The 21,133-nt window shown below is 44.4% G+C and overlaps 1 protein-coding gene across 4 annotated transcripts in view; it reads left to right on the top strand.

Annotated features, from left to right (window-relative positions):
• The first annotated feature begins 12,017 nt into the window (after positions 1-12,017).
• Positions 12,018-21,133, top strand: part of DMXL1 (Dmx like 1) — a 328,770-nt gene continuing 319,654 nt past the window's right edge. For 3 of the 4 annotated variants that reach the window (XM_082251708.1, XM_082251710.1, XM_082251709.1), the window contains exon 1: positions 12,019-12,356. In XM_082251708.1, coding sequence (XP_082107834.1) covers positions 12,270-12,356 — 87 coding nt within the window. In that variant the 5' untranslated portion in view covers positions 12,019-12,269. Of the gene's footprint in view, positions 12,357-21,133 lie in introns of all 4 variants that reach the window. The other variant, XM_082251711.1, reaches the window with a different exon arrangement.

Genomic DNA, 21,133 nt, shown 5'->3' on the forward strand with positions numbered 1-21,133 from the left:
AGGTATCATCAGGTCACAGGAAACCGCTGAAGATCAGACAGCACAGGAAACAGGAATGAACTTCCTTTAAATAGCCTGCCTGGCACCACGCCCATTAGTCATTCTTCTGGGAATAGCCTGTGCACGGCCATGCCCCAGACGTCTCACAGGGATTCCCTGACACCCCCTAGCACAAACCCCACAGTACAGGCCCCCTAGCACAAACCCCACAGTACAGACCCCCTAGCACAAACCCCACAGTACAGACCTCCTAGCACAAACCCCACAGTACAGACCTCCTAGCACAAACCCCACAGTACAGACCCCCTAGCACAAACCCCACAGTACAGACCCCCTAGCACAAACCCCACAGTACAGACCTCCTAGCACTAATCCCACAGTACATGCCCCCTTCAATGTAGTGACCAGTATATATGCCCCCTTTCAATGTAGTGACCAGTATACATGCCCCCTTTCAATGTAGTGACCAGTATACATGCCCCCTTTCAATGTAGTGACCAGTATACATGCCCCCTTTCAATGCAGTGACCAGCGTACATGTCCCCAATGCAGTGACCAGCATACATGTCCCCAATGCAGTGACCAGCATACATGTCCCCAATGCAGTGACCAGCATACATGTCCCCAATGCAGTGACCAGTGTACATGTCCCTAATGCAGTGACCAGCGTACATGTCCCCAATGCAGAGATCAGCGTGCGTGCCTCCAATGCAGTGACCAGCATACATGTCCCTAATGCAGTGACCAGCATACATGCCCCCAATGCAGAGATCAGCGTGCGTGCTTCCAATGCAGTGACCAGTGTACATGTCCCCAATGCAGAGATCAGCGTGCGTGCTTCCAATGCAGTGACCAGTGTACATGTCCCCAATGCAGTGACCAGCATACATGTCCCCAATGCAGTGACCAGCATACATGTCCCCAATGCAGTGACCAACATACACGCACCCAATGCAGTGACCAACATACATGCCCCCAATGCAGAGATCAGCGTGCGTGCTTCCAATGCAGTGACCAGCATACATGTCCACAATGCAGTGACCAGTGTACATGTCCCCAATGCAGAGATCAGCTTGCGTGCCTCCAATGCAGTGACCAGTGTACATGTCCCCAATGCAGAGATCAGCGTGCGTGCCCCCTTCAAAGTGCCCCCCTTCATCGGCTGTCTGGGAGTGACCAGTTGAGGTGCGGCCTGCGGGTGCGGGAGTACTCTCTGCGCGGCGTCTGCGGCCTGCCTGGGCCTGGCCGCAATGATGCGGGGAGAGGCTGAGCAGCGGACTGGTCTGGTGGACTGGCTCGAGTCGGCTGTCTGGGAGTGATTCACCACCGTGACCGTTGTCTTGTCCAGAACGAAGGCGATCCGATGCGGGCGGCTCTCTACTCGCGCGTCCGTCCTCCGAGTCCTGTCTTCTCCTCCTGGCTGCGAGTGCGACACTCTCAGTCCTCGGAACGGAAGCCGGAAGCGGTGATCGTGACGCCGGGGCGGTGCACCACCCCCACGCGTCACGTCACCAGGTCCATGTCCTACTGTGATTGGTCCAGGCTGGAGTCTGGACCAATCACAGCCCTGACATCTGAAAAGTGGGGAGTGTCGGGGCGCATTGCTCTGCGCCCCGATGACCCCCTGAAGAGCGCCAATCAGCGCCTCTGCTGGCCGAGGGTGGAGTCAAAACCCCCCCCGCCCCATACCCAGCACTAAGTCCGGCGCCCCTAGTGGGCGAAAAATAGACACTGTTGTCAAGTGCTGTCCTATACAGAGCTGCAGGATCAAGTGACTGGACTGGAGCAAAATAAAAATAGTTACGTATACAGATCTTTTTTATACAGGTTAGGCATGATAGGTGGCAGGAGGGAACATTTATAAGAATATTTATAGTTAGGCTTTTCTTTCACTTTAATGCCTGAAGGTAAGACAAATCTTAAGGGCCCTTTCACACGGCAGACCAATTGGGTCCGCCTGTCAGTTTTTCAGGCGGACCCAACCAGACCTTCCAGTCTACTTCTTGGAGAGGCAGGTGTCAACCGAAATGTGTCTGTTAACACCCGCTGATATCTGATCCAATCCTGTCCATTAAAAAATAAACAGATGGGGATCTGTTCCCCATCCGTCTGGCGGATCAGATCAGATGACAGCTGGGTGTAAATGGGCAAGAGATACATTTACATTCAACTGCCCATAAAGGAGAGTGGGCTGTGTCTGTGTCAGCTCTGCATAAGCAAAGCAGACATGGACCAGCCATCCACCTGCTCAGTGGGGATCAGCGAACAGATTCCCTGCTGAGCAGGCAGACTCCAATGGAGTCCGCCGCTTGTGTAAGTGACTTTAGGCTAAGTTCACATGTAGGCGTTTTAGGGGCGTTTTTCTGCTCTAGGATCAGCTCAAAAAATGCCCAACAAGACAAATCCTATTCATTTCAATAGCCCCTGTTCACATCTGAGCGTTTTGACGTTAAGCAAAACGCCCAACGCTCAAAAAAGTACACGAGCTTCTTTTTGGGCAGATTACAGGCATTTATATTTTTTTCCATTGGTCACTTGCCAACCTAAAAATGCCTGTAAAACGCCTAAAAAAACGCCCATAAAAACACCTGAAATAAACGCCTAAAAAACGTCTGTAAATAGCAATGCCAAGTTGTGAACGTAGCCTTAGTGTATTCAGGTAAATTATATCTTGATTTTTTTCAGGATAAAGTGGGCTTTAATTTGGTAGTAAATGGTAATAGATATCTCTGATTTTTATTATTATTGTTATTATATTAATATACAGTATGTATATACAGTAGCACCAACAGTTTGCGCAGCCCTTTAAAATATAAAGGGAGACAATATGGTCACAATACAATAAAATACAAAATAGTACAATCTGGTATATGTTGCATTAAGAGGAACGTGCTGAGCCTGCGCTCACTCCACCAGTCCAGCGTACTTCGGTTCTCCCACTCCCAGTAACACAATGTGGTCCCAACATGCACATAGCGTGGACCTCATGCGTGTTACTCTTTAACTCCTTTCTTCCCGTACCCTGTGACCAGGCCATAGATCTCCGGAAACACAGGTTCGGATTTAGTTGCTATTGAAAACCAACAGCTAGGGAGGGAGGCAGAAAAAAAAACCCTCGATACCGGAGGACCTGTCATCTTACCAGCTAGCCCACCTGCTTTGTGTCTTGAGCTTGTGCTTGGTTACTCTTAGCAACTACACTTCTTCTGCTTATCTTGTCAAGTTAACCCTTTGTAGTGGTGTTACTTTATGCCCTATTGTACTATACAGACCGTGGTTCCTTGGATATGCCAAAATCAACATGCACCCCTTTGAGTAACTTCAGGCCAGGCTTAGAACAGTTAATGTAACTTTACTGGACAAATTGCAGCATAACAGTTCAATATGAACAACGTTCCTTAAGGATAAGTTCACTTTTCCCAAAAAAAAATAATAAAAGTACATTTTTTTCCAGGTAAAAAAAATAAAAAATGTGCATTTATATAGTTTTTTTTTTTTTTTGTTAGGATCCTGTAAAGCATTGCACCCACGATCAGCAGATTTAAGGTGTAATGCAACGGCCCTGAAGATGGATCCTGTAAAGCATTGCACCCACGATCAGCAGATTGAAGGTGTAATGCCACGGCCCTGCCACAGTGATATTTTTCTTTCTTTCTTTTTTTGTATGTGGTTTTGTACAGAGAAGCCCTGCTCCTCCTCTTCTTGGGTCCCTCATCAGCACTCTTAGCCCCTCCTACCTGCCGAGTGCCCCCAGAGCAAGCAGCTTGCAATAGGGGCACCCAAGCAAGTTCATTTCCAGCCCATTCACACACAAACTGTGGCTGTGCCTTGGCTCCAGCTGCTGTTTCAGCCAATGAGGAGGGAGAGTCCCCTGAGAGCTGAGGCTTTGGTGCACACCAACAGATCGAGATGGGGCGGGGGGGGGGGGGGGTTTGGGGCTATGGAGTGACTGCAGCACCGAGAAAGCTTTTTACCTTCAGGCATAGAATGCCTGAAGGTAAAAAACCTTTGCGCTTTTACAATGACTATAACTGCACACTAGTAGTTCACTGAGAAAGACAAGCCGACAGCTGCAAAGGCTTTAAGTAGTGATTGAATGACATGGCCGGGGGGACGGAGCCATGCATGACTGCGGTTACTTTAGATTGTGACAGTGAGCAGGGGGAGAAGATGTAGTGTGGCTGCCTAGGCATACCTTCATGAGGTGAGAGTCCATTTTGGCATTCTTCATGGCTTGAAGGTCTCCAAAAATCTCAGTGCCTTAAGTGGACTGCAAGGCGCAGCTGTCCCAGTAAGCAAATGGGGTGTAGGAGGGGGGGGGCGCAGGGTGCTGGACCTAAGCCTTCCTTTTTATAGCATAGGTGGACTGGCCAGGAGCAGAAAGTCTGGGAACTGAGCTTGCAACACTTTCCCCCAGCCTGGTCCAGCCAGGCAGAGGGTCAATACAAGTGGGCTAATGGAACTGGGAAGAACCACCTCTCAGAACTGAAGAATGGCAATATCATTGTCGAGGAAAAATAAATTCAAGTCATCTACTTCACCGCTTGCCCCTTGCCAGCCCAGGCATGGTGGAGGATACGAAGACCAAGCAAGCACACATCACTTGCTAATAGACAGAGCCTGTCCTTCACCTTCCTCCTGCAAAAAATGCTCAGGATCCCAGGCTCCAGAAGGATGGGCATGACCTTAACTAGCACTGAACAGCGACTAAGTAGACTGAATTTGATTCTACTAAAAAGTGACAAGATGAAAGCTCTCAAGGATCCTGCAGGCTAAAGTGTTATCTAGCAGCAGCGCTCCTACGTAGCTATAAGCAGGATATCACTGAGGAAAAGAATGCCCTAAGGATAGATAGTACCTCCAAGAGGCTTCTGGGGTGGGTGCCATGACCAAAAAGCATACCGAGGTCCAGAAGGATGGACATGACCTTCGCTTGCAATGAACAGCGATCCAGGACTTAAGTAGACTGAATTTGAATCTACTAATAAATTTACAAGGTACTCCAAGCTCTAGAGGGCCCTGCAGGCTAGAACGTTACCTAGCAGCAGCACCTCTACTTAGCTATAAGCAGGATATCACTTGAGGAAATAAATGCAATAAAGATTGATAGTACCCTCAAGAGGGTTCTGGGGAGAATGCCAACCAAAAAACATACCATGACCTAGGCCAAGTCATCGTCTGCTAGAAAACCTGAGAAGTGCTGGCTAACCCAGACTATAGGAATATGGAGACTAGCGTCCGCTAAGTCCAGAAAAGGGCACCAGCGTCCCTTCCTTACCACCAGAATAATGGTTTTCCAGGATTCTGTCATGAAGACAGGAACTTTCATAAACACATCCACGTGCTTAGCACTAAGATAAATCCAAAGCCCATCCGATATTTGCGACCCAAGAGAGGGAATGAATATTCATGCTCCAACTCTGCATCTGTATCAAAGGAATGCCCTGAGCCAAAAATCACTCCTTTAAACTGTTGACAGATTGGTAGAGCATGGGAGCTATGGTAAGGAACAGGAAACTGCTGCAGGGATGAGAACATTTAGCTGTCATTGATACTCAAAAAGTTAAAAAGGTCTGCCAGGGTATGAGAGGCAATGCAAATATTGTACTCTGCATTTGACCATAGCCCTAGAGCAGTGTTGGTAAACTCCAGCACCCAGATTCCCCCGAACCACACCTCCCACGATGCCCAATTACACTGCAGAGTGCATGAGCATCATGGGAAATGCCGCCCCAAAACACCTGGGGAGCCAAGGCCCGCCACCACCGCCCCAGGTAAGCTATGGTAGCCAACCGCAGCTGATCCGAAACTACAAACCCCCTATTGTCTCTGCCTGTTAGAGTTTTGCAGAGCCCCAAGATGCAGAACACGTAAGGGCCCCCATAGACTTAGAGTGGTGAACTGTCCCCCACAGCACTGGGCCGGCTTGACCCAGAAACCTAGAGAAACTAACTGCACAATTATCAGTATTACTGCCCTCTGCTGGTTAAGAGGTATATGTGCTGCGGTACAAAACCTGGTATTCCCAGGTGGTCTCCCATCCATCTACTAACCAGGTCTGATCCTGCTTAGCTTCTGAGATCAAGCACATACAGCGTGGTGTCCTTTACCTGAAACTGAGAAAGCTTAACACAAGCTTCCCAACCAGAGCCCTGGAGTCCTTTCTCCTCCACTCATGGAGAACCTTATCTGCCTAAGCAATAAGGACTAATAGGATAGCCAAAGGCTGCACATAAAGCGCCAGCTTATGCTGTTGTCTGTCGCCTGCCAACAGAAGTAACCTTGTTGTGGGAGGCTCTCTGCAGCAGGTAGCAACAGTATTGTAAGGCAGCGCAAGATACAGTATATGCCAACACTTGGGTATGGTAACTACATCCAGTGTTCACAGTAACTTTAAGGCTATAAATAGTGGACAGGAGAACCTCTGACTACCCCATTAAGGCATAGACACATTCTCCCTTCTGGCAATGTAGCCTCCCAGCAACTCATTGTGGCTAAGCATAATGAGAGGAAGATCCTTTGACTACCTCTTTAAGGTATTGCTGACACATCCTCCAAATTAGTGATAAGATGATGTGAAGCATTCGCCAAGTGACAGCATTCACAGCTGTTTCAATATTCCAATCATTATGTGATCTACTGGGGAATTGAACCCAAGGTTGCAGGGTGCATATTTTGCATTCATCCCCACTACACCATGGAGCAAGCCTTGAAAGACATTTTTACAAATTCTCCATCCTAACACAATCCTCTGGCCAGCACACATAAATTTACACACAAGACCGAGTCAAACTGACCCCAGTCGACTCAGGTCGGGTCTATTCGGAATGACCAACTAACTAAATTTTATTCCATCCTGGCCACATGCATTGCTCTCTTTTTTTTTTTTTTTAAAGATAAAGAAAAACAAAACTAATTCCTTCTCAAAAAATCTTCAGTGCTTTGAGGCTGGCGGCAGCTTTAGACAAAAATACCCCAAGTTCAACACAGGCAAAGTAGACAAGGATGTACATGTACTCACAGTGAGGGCAGCAGAGACCCAGTTACACACATTGTATTGGCCACAGAGGTAAAAGGAAGCCAGCCGCACCTGGAGACTGATAAAAAGCATCCCGACAGCACCATAGTGATCAGAGGAAACCCGGGCTGGCCCTCTCCCCCCACGCTGGAGCATGCAAAATCACCATCTCTAGTGGACAACAAGAGCCAGCAAGCCTGTTTAGGGGGAAAAAATACAGCATAAAAATCACCAGCCAGCTTCATTATCATCATTCATACTGTAACAATAATCAAGAAAGAACCTCCACTGGAATACGGCATCTGTGGCAGTTTTTAACTGTCAAGTAATGGTACCAGTATGAAATGCAGCAACTTATACTGCAATGAAATTTACCCCCAGCACCAAGGGGAACCCACCATCAAGGGAGATTTACAGCCCACAAGAGGGGGTCTTCTTGCCCAGGAGAAGCTTAACCTGGGAAGGCCACAAGGAAAGGTAACATTTTTTTTTTCTTTTTAAGGTGTCTGGAGCGAGGACGAAAAAAGAACCGTTTCCTAGGAGAGACAGCCGCACTTTAAAGGCTATTTAGGGGATGTCCTAGAGGGGTCAGAGGGGTGGAGCTGACCTATAGTAGGCTGACATGAGGAGGTCCAGGAAAAAGGTATACTTGTATTTTTTTCTCCATTCAGAAGGGTAAACAGACTATAAGGGCAGGTTTTACTGACTAATCACTGTGGCTGTCAGCAGTGTCCTTATATAGAATTTCCTAAAAAAAGAGGGGGGGGGGGTAATATTTATTTCAATAGAAAATGGAAGTGAAGGCCTGCTTTATCCCAAAAGATACATGTCTACCAAAGTGAACAATAACCCTACCCCATTTTTTTCTGTAACAATAAAACCAAAGGAGTGCATATATGCTGCCATGGATAGGCCCCAAAAAAGGAAAATTGCAGAAAGTCGACCATTTTCATATTTTTTGGATCTACATGGAAACAAAACGGAATTATTTACCGATAAAGGAAACTGAAAATTGGGGAGACCATCTTCTGAATGCCACAGTTGCCAAGGCACCTGGGTCTACAATGTAGTGTTTGTGGAAAGTATAGGAGGATAATGGCGTAGATACATGTTCATTTTTATTGATTTCAAGTAGTATGAAAACCAAAAATGCAATATATTGCAGCTTACCTATCATTAGATGTGGTGGCTGCTTTCGTTTTCTTTTTTTTTTTTGGTGTTTTTCCCTCTTTTTTCACCTGGTAATCTGACCAGTAACACACCTACTGTATTAAGGTGCTTACACTCTGAATGAAGGAGCACAGGGGCACCTTTGGACAGCAGCATTGTTTATCTGGGGGCGTTAGGACTAGCAAACACACTAACTAATTGCAGCCAAGCTCCAAATAACATTTTAAAAGCAGTTACTGTAAATTATTTTGTTCCTTTTGAGTAAAAAGGTTTTATCTAATAAATAAAAGCGGATTATTATAGGCACCCCTGTCAGTGTTAAATGGTTTGTCTTAACCCTTTAATTGCTACATCTGCAGGAGAGCTTGTTCTTTTGAAAAACAACAGTCTTACTGGCTAGATCACCAAGAGAACATAAGGGAAAGAAAGCCTAAATAGAAAACCAATGAAGCCACCACACGTAAGAGTTTGGTAAGCGGCAATATAATAAAAGTTTGATTTTGTGTTTAATACCATTTTTAAACTGCTCTTGTAAGTGGGGATTGTGGCAGTGCTCTATCATCAGTAGGCTGCCATGTAGGCATGAGAAAAAATGGAAAATTGTATCAAACACTTACTGTAATTTTCCTTTCCTGATACCAATCAATGGCAGCATACATATGATATAGCTTTGCCCCTGTATCCTCCCACAGGACCTGTCCAAATTAATAAAAGTCTGACTAAAAGAAAACTACCCTATTCTCTGTAAAAACAACAAGATCAAAAAAGGGAGGGTTCGTATGACGCCAGGAAAGGAAAATTACGTTAAGTATTTGATACAATTTTCCATTTAGCTGATGCCAACATGGCAGCATACATATGATAAATAGTGAGCTAAACAGGGGGGCTAAAATGTATAATCAAACTTTATTACAATGGACGTGGAAGCCTGGACTGTCATTCCGTTGAAGTCCATTGATGCACAAGCCCTTGGATCTTCCCTGTAGCGCCATAGTCAAGCGCACCATGCCAACCAGCCTGCTGCTTTGCAGATCACGGCTGGTCACATAATAAACAGGAAGAGCCGTTGATCGGCTTTCCTCAGTACGAGTAAAGGAGCGCCGATCTGCGGCTCTCCTGACAGGGGGGGGGGGGGGTCTGCACTGGTAATTGGATCATTGATTACCAGTGCAGACCCTCGGGGGGGGGGCCACTACAACCACCAGGGATGCCAACCCATGACCCCAGGGATGCCCACCCATGGCCCCAGGGATGCCCACTATGGCCACCAGGGATGGCAATCAGGGCTCAGGGAGCCCCCCAGTGCCCTCCCCATCAGTGCTGCCCGCCAGTGCCCTCCCCATCAGTGCTGCCCACCAGTGCCCATCATTGCCATCTATCAGTGCCGCCCACCAATGCCCATTATTGCCCACCAGTGCCGTCTATCAGTGCCCATCAGTGCCGCCTATCAGTGCCTACCAGTGCCGCTTATCAGTACCCATTAGTGTCCATCAGTGCCACCTATCAGTGCCCATCAGTGCCACCTATCAGTGCCCATCAATGCCGCCTATCAGTGCCCAGCAGTGCCGCCTATCAGTGCCCACCAATGCTGCATATCAGTGCCGCCTGTCAGTGCCACCCATCAGTGCCACCCCATCAGTGCCTCCTCATCAGTGCCTATCAGTGCAGTCTCATCAGTGCAGAAAAAAACGTATTTATTTTCAAAATTGTATAACATAAACAAAAAAACTTTTTTTTTTTTCAAACTTTTCGGTCTTTTTTTTCTTTGTTTAGCAAAAAAAGAAAAAACCTTGCGGTGATCAAATACCACCAAAAGAAAGCTCTATTTGTGGGGGGAAAATGACACAAATTTAGTGTAGGTACAGTGTTGCATGACCGCACAATTGTCATTCAAAATGCAACAGCGCTAAAAGCTGAAAATTGGCCTGGGCAGGAAGGGGGTGAAATTGCCCTGTATTGAACTGGTTAAAATCCAGTAATACAATATCTTACCCTGCTCTGCACATGCTCAGTTGTTATCTATTTTTAGGCATTTTGAGGCATTGCCGAGTTTGTAGAGGCCAATAGGCTAACAGCCTTAAAGCGGAATTAAAGAGAAGCTGCTTGTTTGATCTGCAACTGCCATAGTGTTGCACATATGATTAGGTGTGACACCAGACACCATCCATTTCATCTCCAAAACAATAAGGTGATACCACCCTTCTCCTGCGCTTAGAATCCAAGCTCCCCGACCACACTCCCCACGGGACTCACAACTGGCGTCTCAGATGGCTAAGGTCTTGCTGCCCAAAACGGACTGGGGTAGTCCAACGATACTAGAGGCAAAAAGAAACAAAGAAAGGGCGCACCGACCTAGCGCATTATCCTCATTAATAGGCTTTATTCATGTAACATATAAAATGGCTACTCACAAACATAGGCGAAAAAAGATCATATCAAGCTCAGTTGCTCCAATGTCCGGAGTAGTCCATAAATTAGTCCATAATCCGATGAGATGATGGCTGACGCATTTCGAGGCTCAGCCTCTTCCTCAGAGCCAGGCTGAGCCTCGAAATGCGTCAGCGTCATCTCATCGGATTATGGACTAATTTATGGACTACTCCGGACATTGGAGCAACTGAGCTTGATATGATCTTTTTTCGCCTATGTTTGTGAGTAGCCATTTTATATGTTACATGAATAAAGCCTATTAATGAGGATAATGCGCTAGGTCGGTGCGCCCTTTCTTTGTTTCTTTTTGCCTCCACCATCCATTTCATGGTTTGACAGTTTGGTTGAGGACACAAGCAAATCTGACAGTTGGCAATCCCAGCATTCCAGGAAGGTAACTGTTTTTTGAAACCATTAAATGAATGGGTTTAGTTTTATTTTATGATTTACTGCTGGGGCTCTGGGCAGGAAGAAACGGGAACAATGCTGGAGACAATTTAAAGCACACACTATTTTTAGTAGCATAATTATAATTGTGGATTGTATGTTTCTTGCTAAAGAACATTCTTTTTATCAGGTTGTTATGTGTAAAATTCCTCTTTAAACCTGCAGGGGAACCAGCCTCTTTCAATGAAGGGGTATGACTTTACTACCGCTTTAATTTACTTTCTTTGAACCCAATTACACATCTATTTTATTGGCATTATTCACCGTTGGAACATCATAAAACATGGCGGCAAGTCCCATCGTCCATCACAGCAGTGGTATTCACAAACAGCGTGACGTCACCGCACGTTTAGTCAATTGTTTACTTTTTCCAGCCCCAAAACATAAGGTGAGTACCTCTGTGCAGACCTGGGATGTAAAAAGCAGCCTGTGCAATTCACCGTGGTGCACTCATCGCAGTTGCAATGCTCTGCGGGCTTCAATGCAAAAATATAATAAATGCACATTTAAATTTAGTACTGTATTTATTTATTTTTGCCAAAAAAATGTACTAAATGTCTTCAATGCCCTAGAAAGAAATGTGTCTTGTGCCCCACAGCCACCAATTGAATTCAATCTCTAAGGTTCTGATGCTTAGATTGGTAACAATGAAGGCTGTGTGGGAAAAACTGACATTTCTTTCAGCTGTTCTATCACAATAAACTGCTATCTGTAAAACATCCGCAACTGGATCTTCCTGTTCCACATACTGTTGACAAAACATGTGACTGTCGCGTGGCTGCACATGCGCAGACTGTCTGGGACAGTTCTAATGTGAGCATGAAACTCCTCCCCTTTGTCTTAGTTCGTCCAACCTATGTTCACCATCTGGGGCACGCCCTCATTTCCCCTAGCTGCGCCTATAGCTTGTCAATGAGGAAGCAGAGGGCGGGGCTTGCAGCAGTGCGGTTCGCACTCTGATGACGGCAGCGAGAGGTTGGCGCATGCGCAGTGTGGGTTGACTGGTTTCCTCACTGGCTGGAGTCTGCTCTGTGCTGCTCTGTACCTGAACGCGTCACTCTGCTCTGTTTTCCCTTCAGACTGTCCTCTGCCAACCGGCCAGTGTCCCCCTCACGCTCACCCCGGACTGTCTGCCCTATAATCCTAATGTCACCCTGAGAACCTGTGTCCCGCCTTGTGCCGGGCTCTATGCGGTCACTGGACCATGAATCTGCACCAGGTGCTGACCGGAGCCGTCAACCCGGGGGATAACTGCTTCTCTGTGGGGAGCCTGCAGGAGCAGCCTATTACGGTAAGAGCCTGACACCCGGGGCCTGTGTAAACCTTCACACCCCCCTACCAGGTGTACACCCTATAGCATAGTCCGTATACTGTACACCTCATACCATAGTCTGTATACTGTACACCTCATGCCATAGTCTGTATTCTGTACACCTCATACCATAGTCTGTATACTGTACACCTCATACCATAGTCTGTATACTGTACACCCCATACCATAGTCTGTATACTGTACACCTCATACCATAGTCTGTATACTGTACACCCCGTACCATATTCTGTATACTGTACACCTCATACCATAGTCTGTATACTGTACACCTCATACCATAGTCTGTATACTGTACACCCATACCATAGTCTGTATACTGTACACCTCATGCCATAGTCTGTATTCTGTACACTCCATACCATAGTCTGTATACTGTACACCTCATACCATAGTCTGTATACTGTACACCTCATACCATAGTCTGTATACTGTACACCTCATACCATAGTCTGTATACTGTACACTCCATACCATAGTCTGTATACTGTACACCTCATACCATAGTCTGTATACTGTACACCTCATACCATAGTCTGTATACTGTACACCTCATACCATAGTCTGTATTCTGTACACCTCATACCATAGTCTGTATACTGTACACCTCATACCATAGTCTGTATACTGTACACCTCATACCATAGTCTGTATACTGTACACCTCATACCATAGTCTGTATACTGTACACCTCATGCCATAGTCTGTATTCTGTACACCTCATACCATAGTCTGTATACTGTACACCTCATACCATAGTCTGTATACTGTACACCCCATACCATAGTCTGTATACTGTACACCTCATACCATAGTCTGTATACTGTACACCCCGTACCATATTCTGTATACTGTACACCTCATACCATAGTCTGTATACTGTACACCTCATACCATAGTCTGTATACTGTACACCCATACCATAGTCTGTATACTGTACACTCCATACCATAGCCTGTATACTGTACACTCCATACCATAGTCTGTATACTGTACACCTCATACCATAGTCTGTATACTGTACACCTCATACCATAGTCTGTATACTGTACACCTCATACCATAGTCTGTATACTGTACACCTCATGCCATAGTCTGTATTCTGTACACCTCATACCATAGTCTGTATACTGTACACCCCATACCATAGTCTGTATACTGTACACCCCATACCATAGTCTGTATACTGTACACCTCATACCATAGTCTGTATACTGTACACCCCGTACCATATTCTGTATACTGTACACCTCATACCATAGTCTGTATACTGTACACCTCATACCATAGTCTGTATACTGTACACCCATACCATAGTCTGTATACTGTACACTCCATACCATAGCCTGTATACTGTACACTCCATACCATAGTCTGTATACTGTACACCTCATACCATAGTCTGTATACTGTACACCTCATACCATAGTCTGTATACTGTACACCTCATACCATAGTCTGTATACTGTACACCTCATACCATAGTCTGTATACTGTACACCTCATGCCATAGTCTGTATTCTGTACACCTCATACCATAGTCTGTATACTGTACACCCCATACCATAGTCTGTATACTGTACACCCCATACCATAGTCTGTATACTGTACACCTCATGCCATAGTCTGTATTCTGTACACCTCATACCATAGTCTGTATACTGTACACCCCGTACCATAGTCTGTATTCTGTACACCTCATACCATAGTCTGTATACTGTACACCCCATACCATAGTCTGTATACTGTACACCCCATACCATAGTCTGTATACTGTACACCCCATACCATAGTCTGTATACTGTACACCTCATGCCATAGTCTGTATACTGTACACCTCATACCATAGTCTGTATACTGTACACCCCATACCATAGTCTGTATACTGTACACCCCATACCATAGTCTGTATACTGTACACCTCATGCCATAGTCTGTATACTGTACACCTCATGCCATAGTCTGTATACTGTACACCTCATACCATAGTCTGTATACTGTACACCCCATACCATAGTCTGTATACTGTACACCCCATACCATAGTCTGTATACTGTACACCTCATGCCATAGTCTGTATTCTGTACACCTCATGCCATAGTCTGTATTCTGTACACCCCATACCATAGTCTGTATACTGTACACCCCATACCATAGTCTGTATACTGTACACCTCATACCATAGTCTGTATACTGTACACCCCATACCATAGTCTGTATACTGTACACCCCATACCATAGTCTGTATACTGTACACCTCATGCCATAGTCTGTATACTGTACACCTCATGCCATAGTCTGTATACTGTACACCTCATACCATAGTCTGTATACTGTACACCCCATACCATAGTCTGTATACTGTACACCCCATACCATAGTCTGTATACTGTACACCCCATGCCATAGTCTGTATTCTGTACACCTCATGCCATAGTCTGTATTCTGTACACCCCATACCATAGTCTGTATACTGTACACCCCATACCATAGTCTGTATACTGTACACCTCATACCATAGTCTGTATACTGTACACCCCGTACCATAGTCTGTATACTGTACACCCCGTACCATAGTCTGTATACTGTACACCCCGTACCATAGTCTGTATACTGTACACCCCGTACCATAGTCTGTATACTGTACACCCCGTACCATAGTCTGTATACTGTACACCCCGTACCATAGTCTGTATACTGTACACCCCGTACCATAGTCTGTATACTGTACACCCCGTACCATAGTCTGTATACTGTACACCCCGTACCATAGTCTGTATACTGTACACCCCGTACCATAGTCTGTATACTGTACACCCCGTACCATAGTCTGTATACTGTACACTCCGTACCATAGTCTGTATACTGTACACTCCGTACCATAGTCTGTATACTGTACACCCCGTACCATAGTCTGTATACTGTACACCCCGTACCATAGTCTGTATACTGTACACCCCGTACCATAGTCTGTATACTGTACACCCCGTACCATAGTCTGTATACTGTACACCCCGTACCATAGTCTGTATACTGTACACCCCGTACCATAGTCTGTATAATGTACACTCCGTACCATAGTCTGTATAATGTACACTCCGTACCATAGTCTGTATACTGTACACCCCGTACCATAGTCTGTATACTGTACACCCCGTACCATAGTCTGTATACTGTACACCCCGTACCATAGTCTGTATACTGTACACTCCGTACCATATTCTGTATACTGTACACCCCGTACCATAGTCTGTATACTGTACACCCCGTACCATAGTCTGTATACTGTACACCCCGTACCATAGTCTGTATACTGTACACCCCGTACCATAGTCTGTATACTGTACAACCCTTAGCAGGTGTACACCCCGTAGTCTGTATATACTGTACACCCCATAGTCTATATACTGTACACCCTATAGTTTGTATATACTGTACACCCCATAGTCTATATTTACTTCAAACTCCTTACTATGTGTACACCCCATAATCTATATATTGTACACCTCATACTGTGTATACACTCCAAAGTCTGACTATATACTGTATACCCCATAGTCCTATATAGACTGTACACCCATATTCTATATAGATTGTACACCCTATACCACGTGTACAACCTATACCTATAGCCCAAATACTGTACACCTCATATCATGTGTACACCCCATAGTCTGTTAACCCATAGTCTGTATATACTGTACACCCCATAGTCTATATATATTGTACACCCCATTCATGTGTACAACCCATAGCCTATATACTGTATACCTCATACCATGTGTACACCCCATAGTCTGTATATACGGTTTACACCCCGTAGTCTATATATAGCACACCCCATAGTCTGTATATACTGTACATCCCATTGTCTATATACTATACACATCACAGTCTGTATATATTGTACACCCCATACCATGTATATAGTTCCCACTGTACACCCCATATCATGTGTACACCCCATAATCTGTATATACTGAAGACCCCATACCAGGTATATAGTTCCCAATGTATATCCCATATCTGTATATACTGTATACTCCATAGTCTTTATACACCCCATAACCTGTGTACATACCTGCACAACCTTTAATATAAAACCCATAATCTGCATATAATGTACAACCAATAGTCTGTATACATCACTACACCCCATAATCTGTATATACTTGCACAGCCCATATACACCCCATGGTCTGTATATACCTGCACTGTCTATAATCAGTATACACTCTCACACCCTATAGTCTTTATGTTTATACCTGTACACTCCATAATATACACCCCATAGATTGTGTATGCTGTACATTACATAGCCTGTATTTACAGAATAACTTGTATATATCCACACAGCTCCTATTATACATCCCATAGCCTGTATATGCCTACACAGCCTATAATAGTCAGGTCCATAAATATTGGGACATCAACACAATTCTAATCTTTTTGGCTCAATACACCACCACAATGGATTTGAAATGAAACAAACAAGATGTGCTTTAACTGCAGACTTCCAGCTTTAATTTTAGGGTATTTACATCCAAATCAGGTGAAAGGTGTAGGAATTACAACAGTTTGTATATGTGCCTCCCACTTTTTAAGGGGCCAAAAGCAATGGGACAATTGGCTGCTCAGCTGTTCCATGGCCAGGTGTGTGTTATTCCCTCATTATCCCATATACAAGGAGCAGATAAAAGGTCCAGAGTTCATTTCAAGTGTGCTATTTGCATTTGGAATCTGTTGCTGTCAACTCTCAATAGGAGATCCAAAGAGCTGTCACTATCAGTGAAGCAAGCCATCATTAGGCTGAGAAAACAAAACAAACCCATCAGAAAGATAGCATTAGGTGTGGCCAAATCAACTGTTTGGAACATCCTTAAAAAGAAAGAACGCACCGGTGAGCTCAGCAACACCAAAAGACCCGGAAGACCACGGAAAACAACTGTGGTGGATGACCAAAGAATTCTTACCCTGGTGAAGAAAACACCCTTCACAACAGTTGGCCAGATCAAGAACACTCTCCAGGAGGTAGGTGTATGTGTGTCAAAGTCAACAATCAGGAGAAGACTTCACCAGAGTGAGTACAGAGGGTTCACCACAAGATGTAAACCATTGGTGAGCCTCAAAAACAGGAAGGCCAGATTAGAGTTTGCCAAACAACATCTAAAAAAGCCTTCACAGTTCTGGAACAAACATCCTATAAGACAGATGAGACCAAGATCAACTTGTACCAGAGAGATGGGAAGAGAAGAGTATGGAGAAGGAAAGGAACTGCTCATGATCCAAAGCATACCACCTCATCAGTGAAGCATGGTGGTGGTAGTGTCATGGCGTGGGCATGTATGGCTGCCAATGGAACTGATTCTCTTGTATTTATTGATGATGTGACTGCTGACAAAAGCAGCAGGATGAATTCTGAAGTGTTTCGGGCAATATTATCTGCTCATATTCAGCCAAATGCTTCAGAACTCATTGGACGGCGCTACACAGTGCATATAGACAGCGACCCGAAGCATACTGCGAAAGCGACCAAAGAGTTTTTTAAGGAAAAGAAGTGGAATGTTATGCAATGGCAAAGTCTGTGTGTACTGCTGCATGGAATGCATGTAGACTTTCTGCTCTGACTCTACTTATTACTACATGTTATATTTTGTAAGAAAACATAACAGTGAACGTCCTTGCCATGAGTAATATCTCCACCTTAGTCCAGTTCTGAGTACAGTGAATGGTGTTTGCAGGCTGTGTACTCTACTAACAGAGTGTCATGTTAGTTCTACTTTGAAAATGACTACTGTAAGGTCTGGATGCACCTAATGCTCTGTGTTCTTCACCCAGGGGCAGAATACTGTGTAAACAGATGGAATTCATTAATTTAAAAAGATCATGATAGCACCCCCTGCACATAGCAGATACATTCATACTGTCTGTGCCTGCAGCTGGGGAAGTCCTACTCATTCTGCTTTGTCAGTCTTTGTAGGTAGAGATGGCCCTGCCAACACCTTGCTTCATGTCAGCACTTTAACACACACATTACGTTTAAAAGGTTTATTTTCTGCAAAGCATCACATGGAGAAATAAGGGCACAGTGACTTACCAGCGTGCAGGTAAAGGTACCTGTTGCGTATAGCTTAATGTGCTGCCTGTTACTATGTGCAGTCTACCTTCATCTGGGTTATGCCCAGCATTGCACTGAGTAAACTAATATTGAGCAGTCTGCATTTACCTTTGTTTGAGTTTAGATACCACCGTGTACTTCTATACAATGTTAGAAAACCGTTAAAAAAAACCCTTATTCTGGAGAAACCTCAGAGCTCAGTAGCCAACACTTCTCATTACTGCTGAGAACTGAGATTTGTATTGAGACCTATGATGACATGTCTTCTCTGGTCATTTAAAGTAGGGATCAACCGATTATCGGCATGGCTGATATAAAGACAGCCAATATTGACTTTTGCCGATATATCTGTATCCGCCCCGGAACTGGCCGATATTCCAAATATTGCTCATGTAAAGGTAAAATGATGTCACATAGCATAATTCCATTTACAAATGTTATTGAATATGCCACTCACATATGTACAAATTAAAGATATTAGCAATTCCACATTAGCAGATCGGTTTCTCTCACCCACTTGCCGTAAGTGATACCTGGGTGATACCGCTCCATTAAGCATCCACTCAATACTGCTCTGTCCCTCACCCGCTCCATCTTCCACCCTCCCGATACCGATCCGTCTCTCACCCACTTGCCGTAAGTGACACCCGGGTGATACCACTTTGTCCGGCATACGATGACGATCTCGGAGGTCATGTGGTCACGCCGGGCGTGACCTCCGAGATTATATGCCTTACGGAGCGGTATCACCCAGGTGTCACGGCAAGTGGGTGAGACGGATCGGTATCGGGAGGGTGGGAGATGGTGAGGGACAGAGCAGTATTGAGTGGATGCCGAATGGAGCGGTATCACTTACGGCAAGTGGATGAGAGATGCAGATCTGCTAATGTGGAATTGCTAATATCTTTAATTTGTACATATGTGAGTGGCATATTCAATAACATTTGTAAACGGAATTATGCTATGTGACATCATTTTACCCTTACATGAGCATCACCACCTAATGGTTGGAGGAGGAGAAGACTAGTCTCGGACCCTTACATAGGATGTACAAAATATCGGCCAATACCGATATGTGATGGCCAAAATATCGGTATTGGCAACGAAAAACCGATATTGGTCGATCCCTAATTTAAAGTGTCTTATTGCCTTCTAAGCTTCTCTCACTGGGTTACTTGCTTTGTTTTTATCTTCTCATCAGTTAAAGGATACTAACAAGAAAAGGATTTTCCTTGTTTGATGTAAAATTACCCAGAAAGATGGATTGTTACCCAGCAAGCACTTCAGCTTACTGTGTGAATGAGGAAGACTTTTTCATTAGTGTGATAGGTAGAATTAGTTTCTAAAGCAGTTTTAAAAAAAATTTAATTAGGAAGGATTGGGCTGTTGGCCAAAGCAACCGTTCAAATTCTTATTCAGTTTTCACTTGAAGTAAAATAAGACTTCGGCCCCTTTCACACAGGATTTTGCCGCGATTTTGATGCGAGTTTGACTGGGCTTATAATGCCTTTTCCTCAAAATGCACCAAAATCATGCCAAAAGTAGTGCAGGGACTACTTTGAAGTCGCACAGATATAAATGGGGCTTATTGGAAATAATGGAGAACGACTTGTCATGCGATTTTTGCAGTCCCAAATCGCATGACAAGTCGCACAAGTGTGAAAGGGGCCTTATTGGTTTGCTATGGATGACAGATCAACTTTTTAATCTGTTTTTCTTTGATGCAGTTTTTTTTTTCCCTGGTTCAATGTGTAAATAGATTGAATTTATTTTAGAAACTACATAGGCTAAATACTTGAGGATATTGCTGTTTGTATGTTATTTTGACAACTATGGTGTATGGCACCTTCGCTGTGACCCGGGTCTGATCATTCATTTCTAGTTGTCTGGACTTATGGTTTAAAAAAAAACAAAAAAAAACAGGGTTTGAATAACAAATCAATGTTTTCATGAATATTGTGCTCTTTTTATTTTTGGCATCACAATATACTTCAATGTTTAGCATTCTCTATGTTCTAAATGGTTTTTAGTCCCACACTGTTTTATTTTACTAAACAGTATGTGTTCATTTAGGTGTACATTTATGAAGCTGAGATAAACTGTGATAGTGACTATGATATAAATAAAAACACCATTTGTTATGAATGGCCCCTCTCATATACAGTGCCTTGCAAAAGTATTCACCCCCTTTGGCATTTTTGTGTTTTGTTGCCTCACAACCTGGAATTAACATGGATTGTTTAGAGGCTTTGCATCATTTAATTTACAGAACATGCACACAACTTTGAATGTTTTTTTTTAATTGTGAAGCAAACAACAAATAGGACAAAATAACAGAAAAAGTCAATGTGCAGAACTATTCACCCCCCTAAAGTCAATACTTTGTAGAGCCACCTTTTGCAGTAATCCCAACTCCATGTCGCTTTGGATAAGCCTCTATAAGCTTGCCACATCTTACCACTGGGATTTTTGCCCATTCCTCCTTGCAAAACTTCTCCAGCGCCTTCGAATTGGATGGTTTGCGCTTCTGAACAGCAATCTTTAAGTCTGACCACAGATTTTCTATTGCATTGAGGTCTGGGCTTTGATTAGGCCATTCCAACACATTTACATGTTTCCC

The sequence above is a fragment of the Pelophylax lessonae genome (genome assembly GCF_965119305.1).
Source record: "Pelophylax lessonae genome assembly, chromosome: 1".
Lineage (NCBI taxonomy): Eukaryota > Metazoa > Chordata > Amphibia > Anura > Ranidae > Pelophylax > Pelophylax lessonae.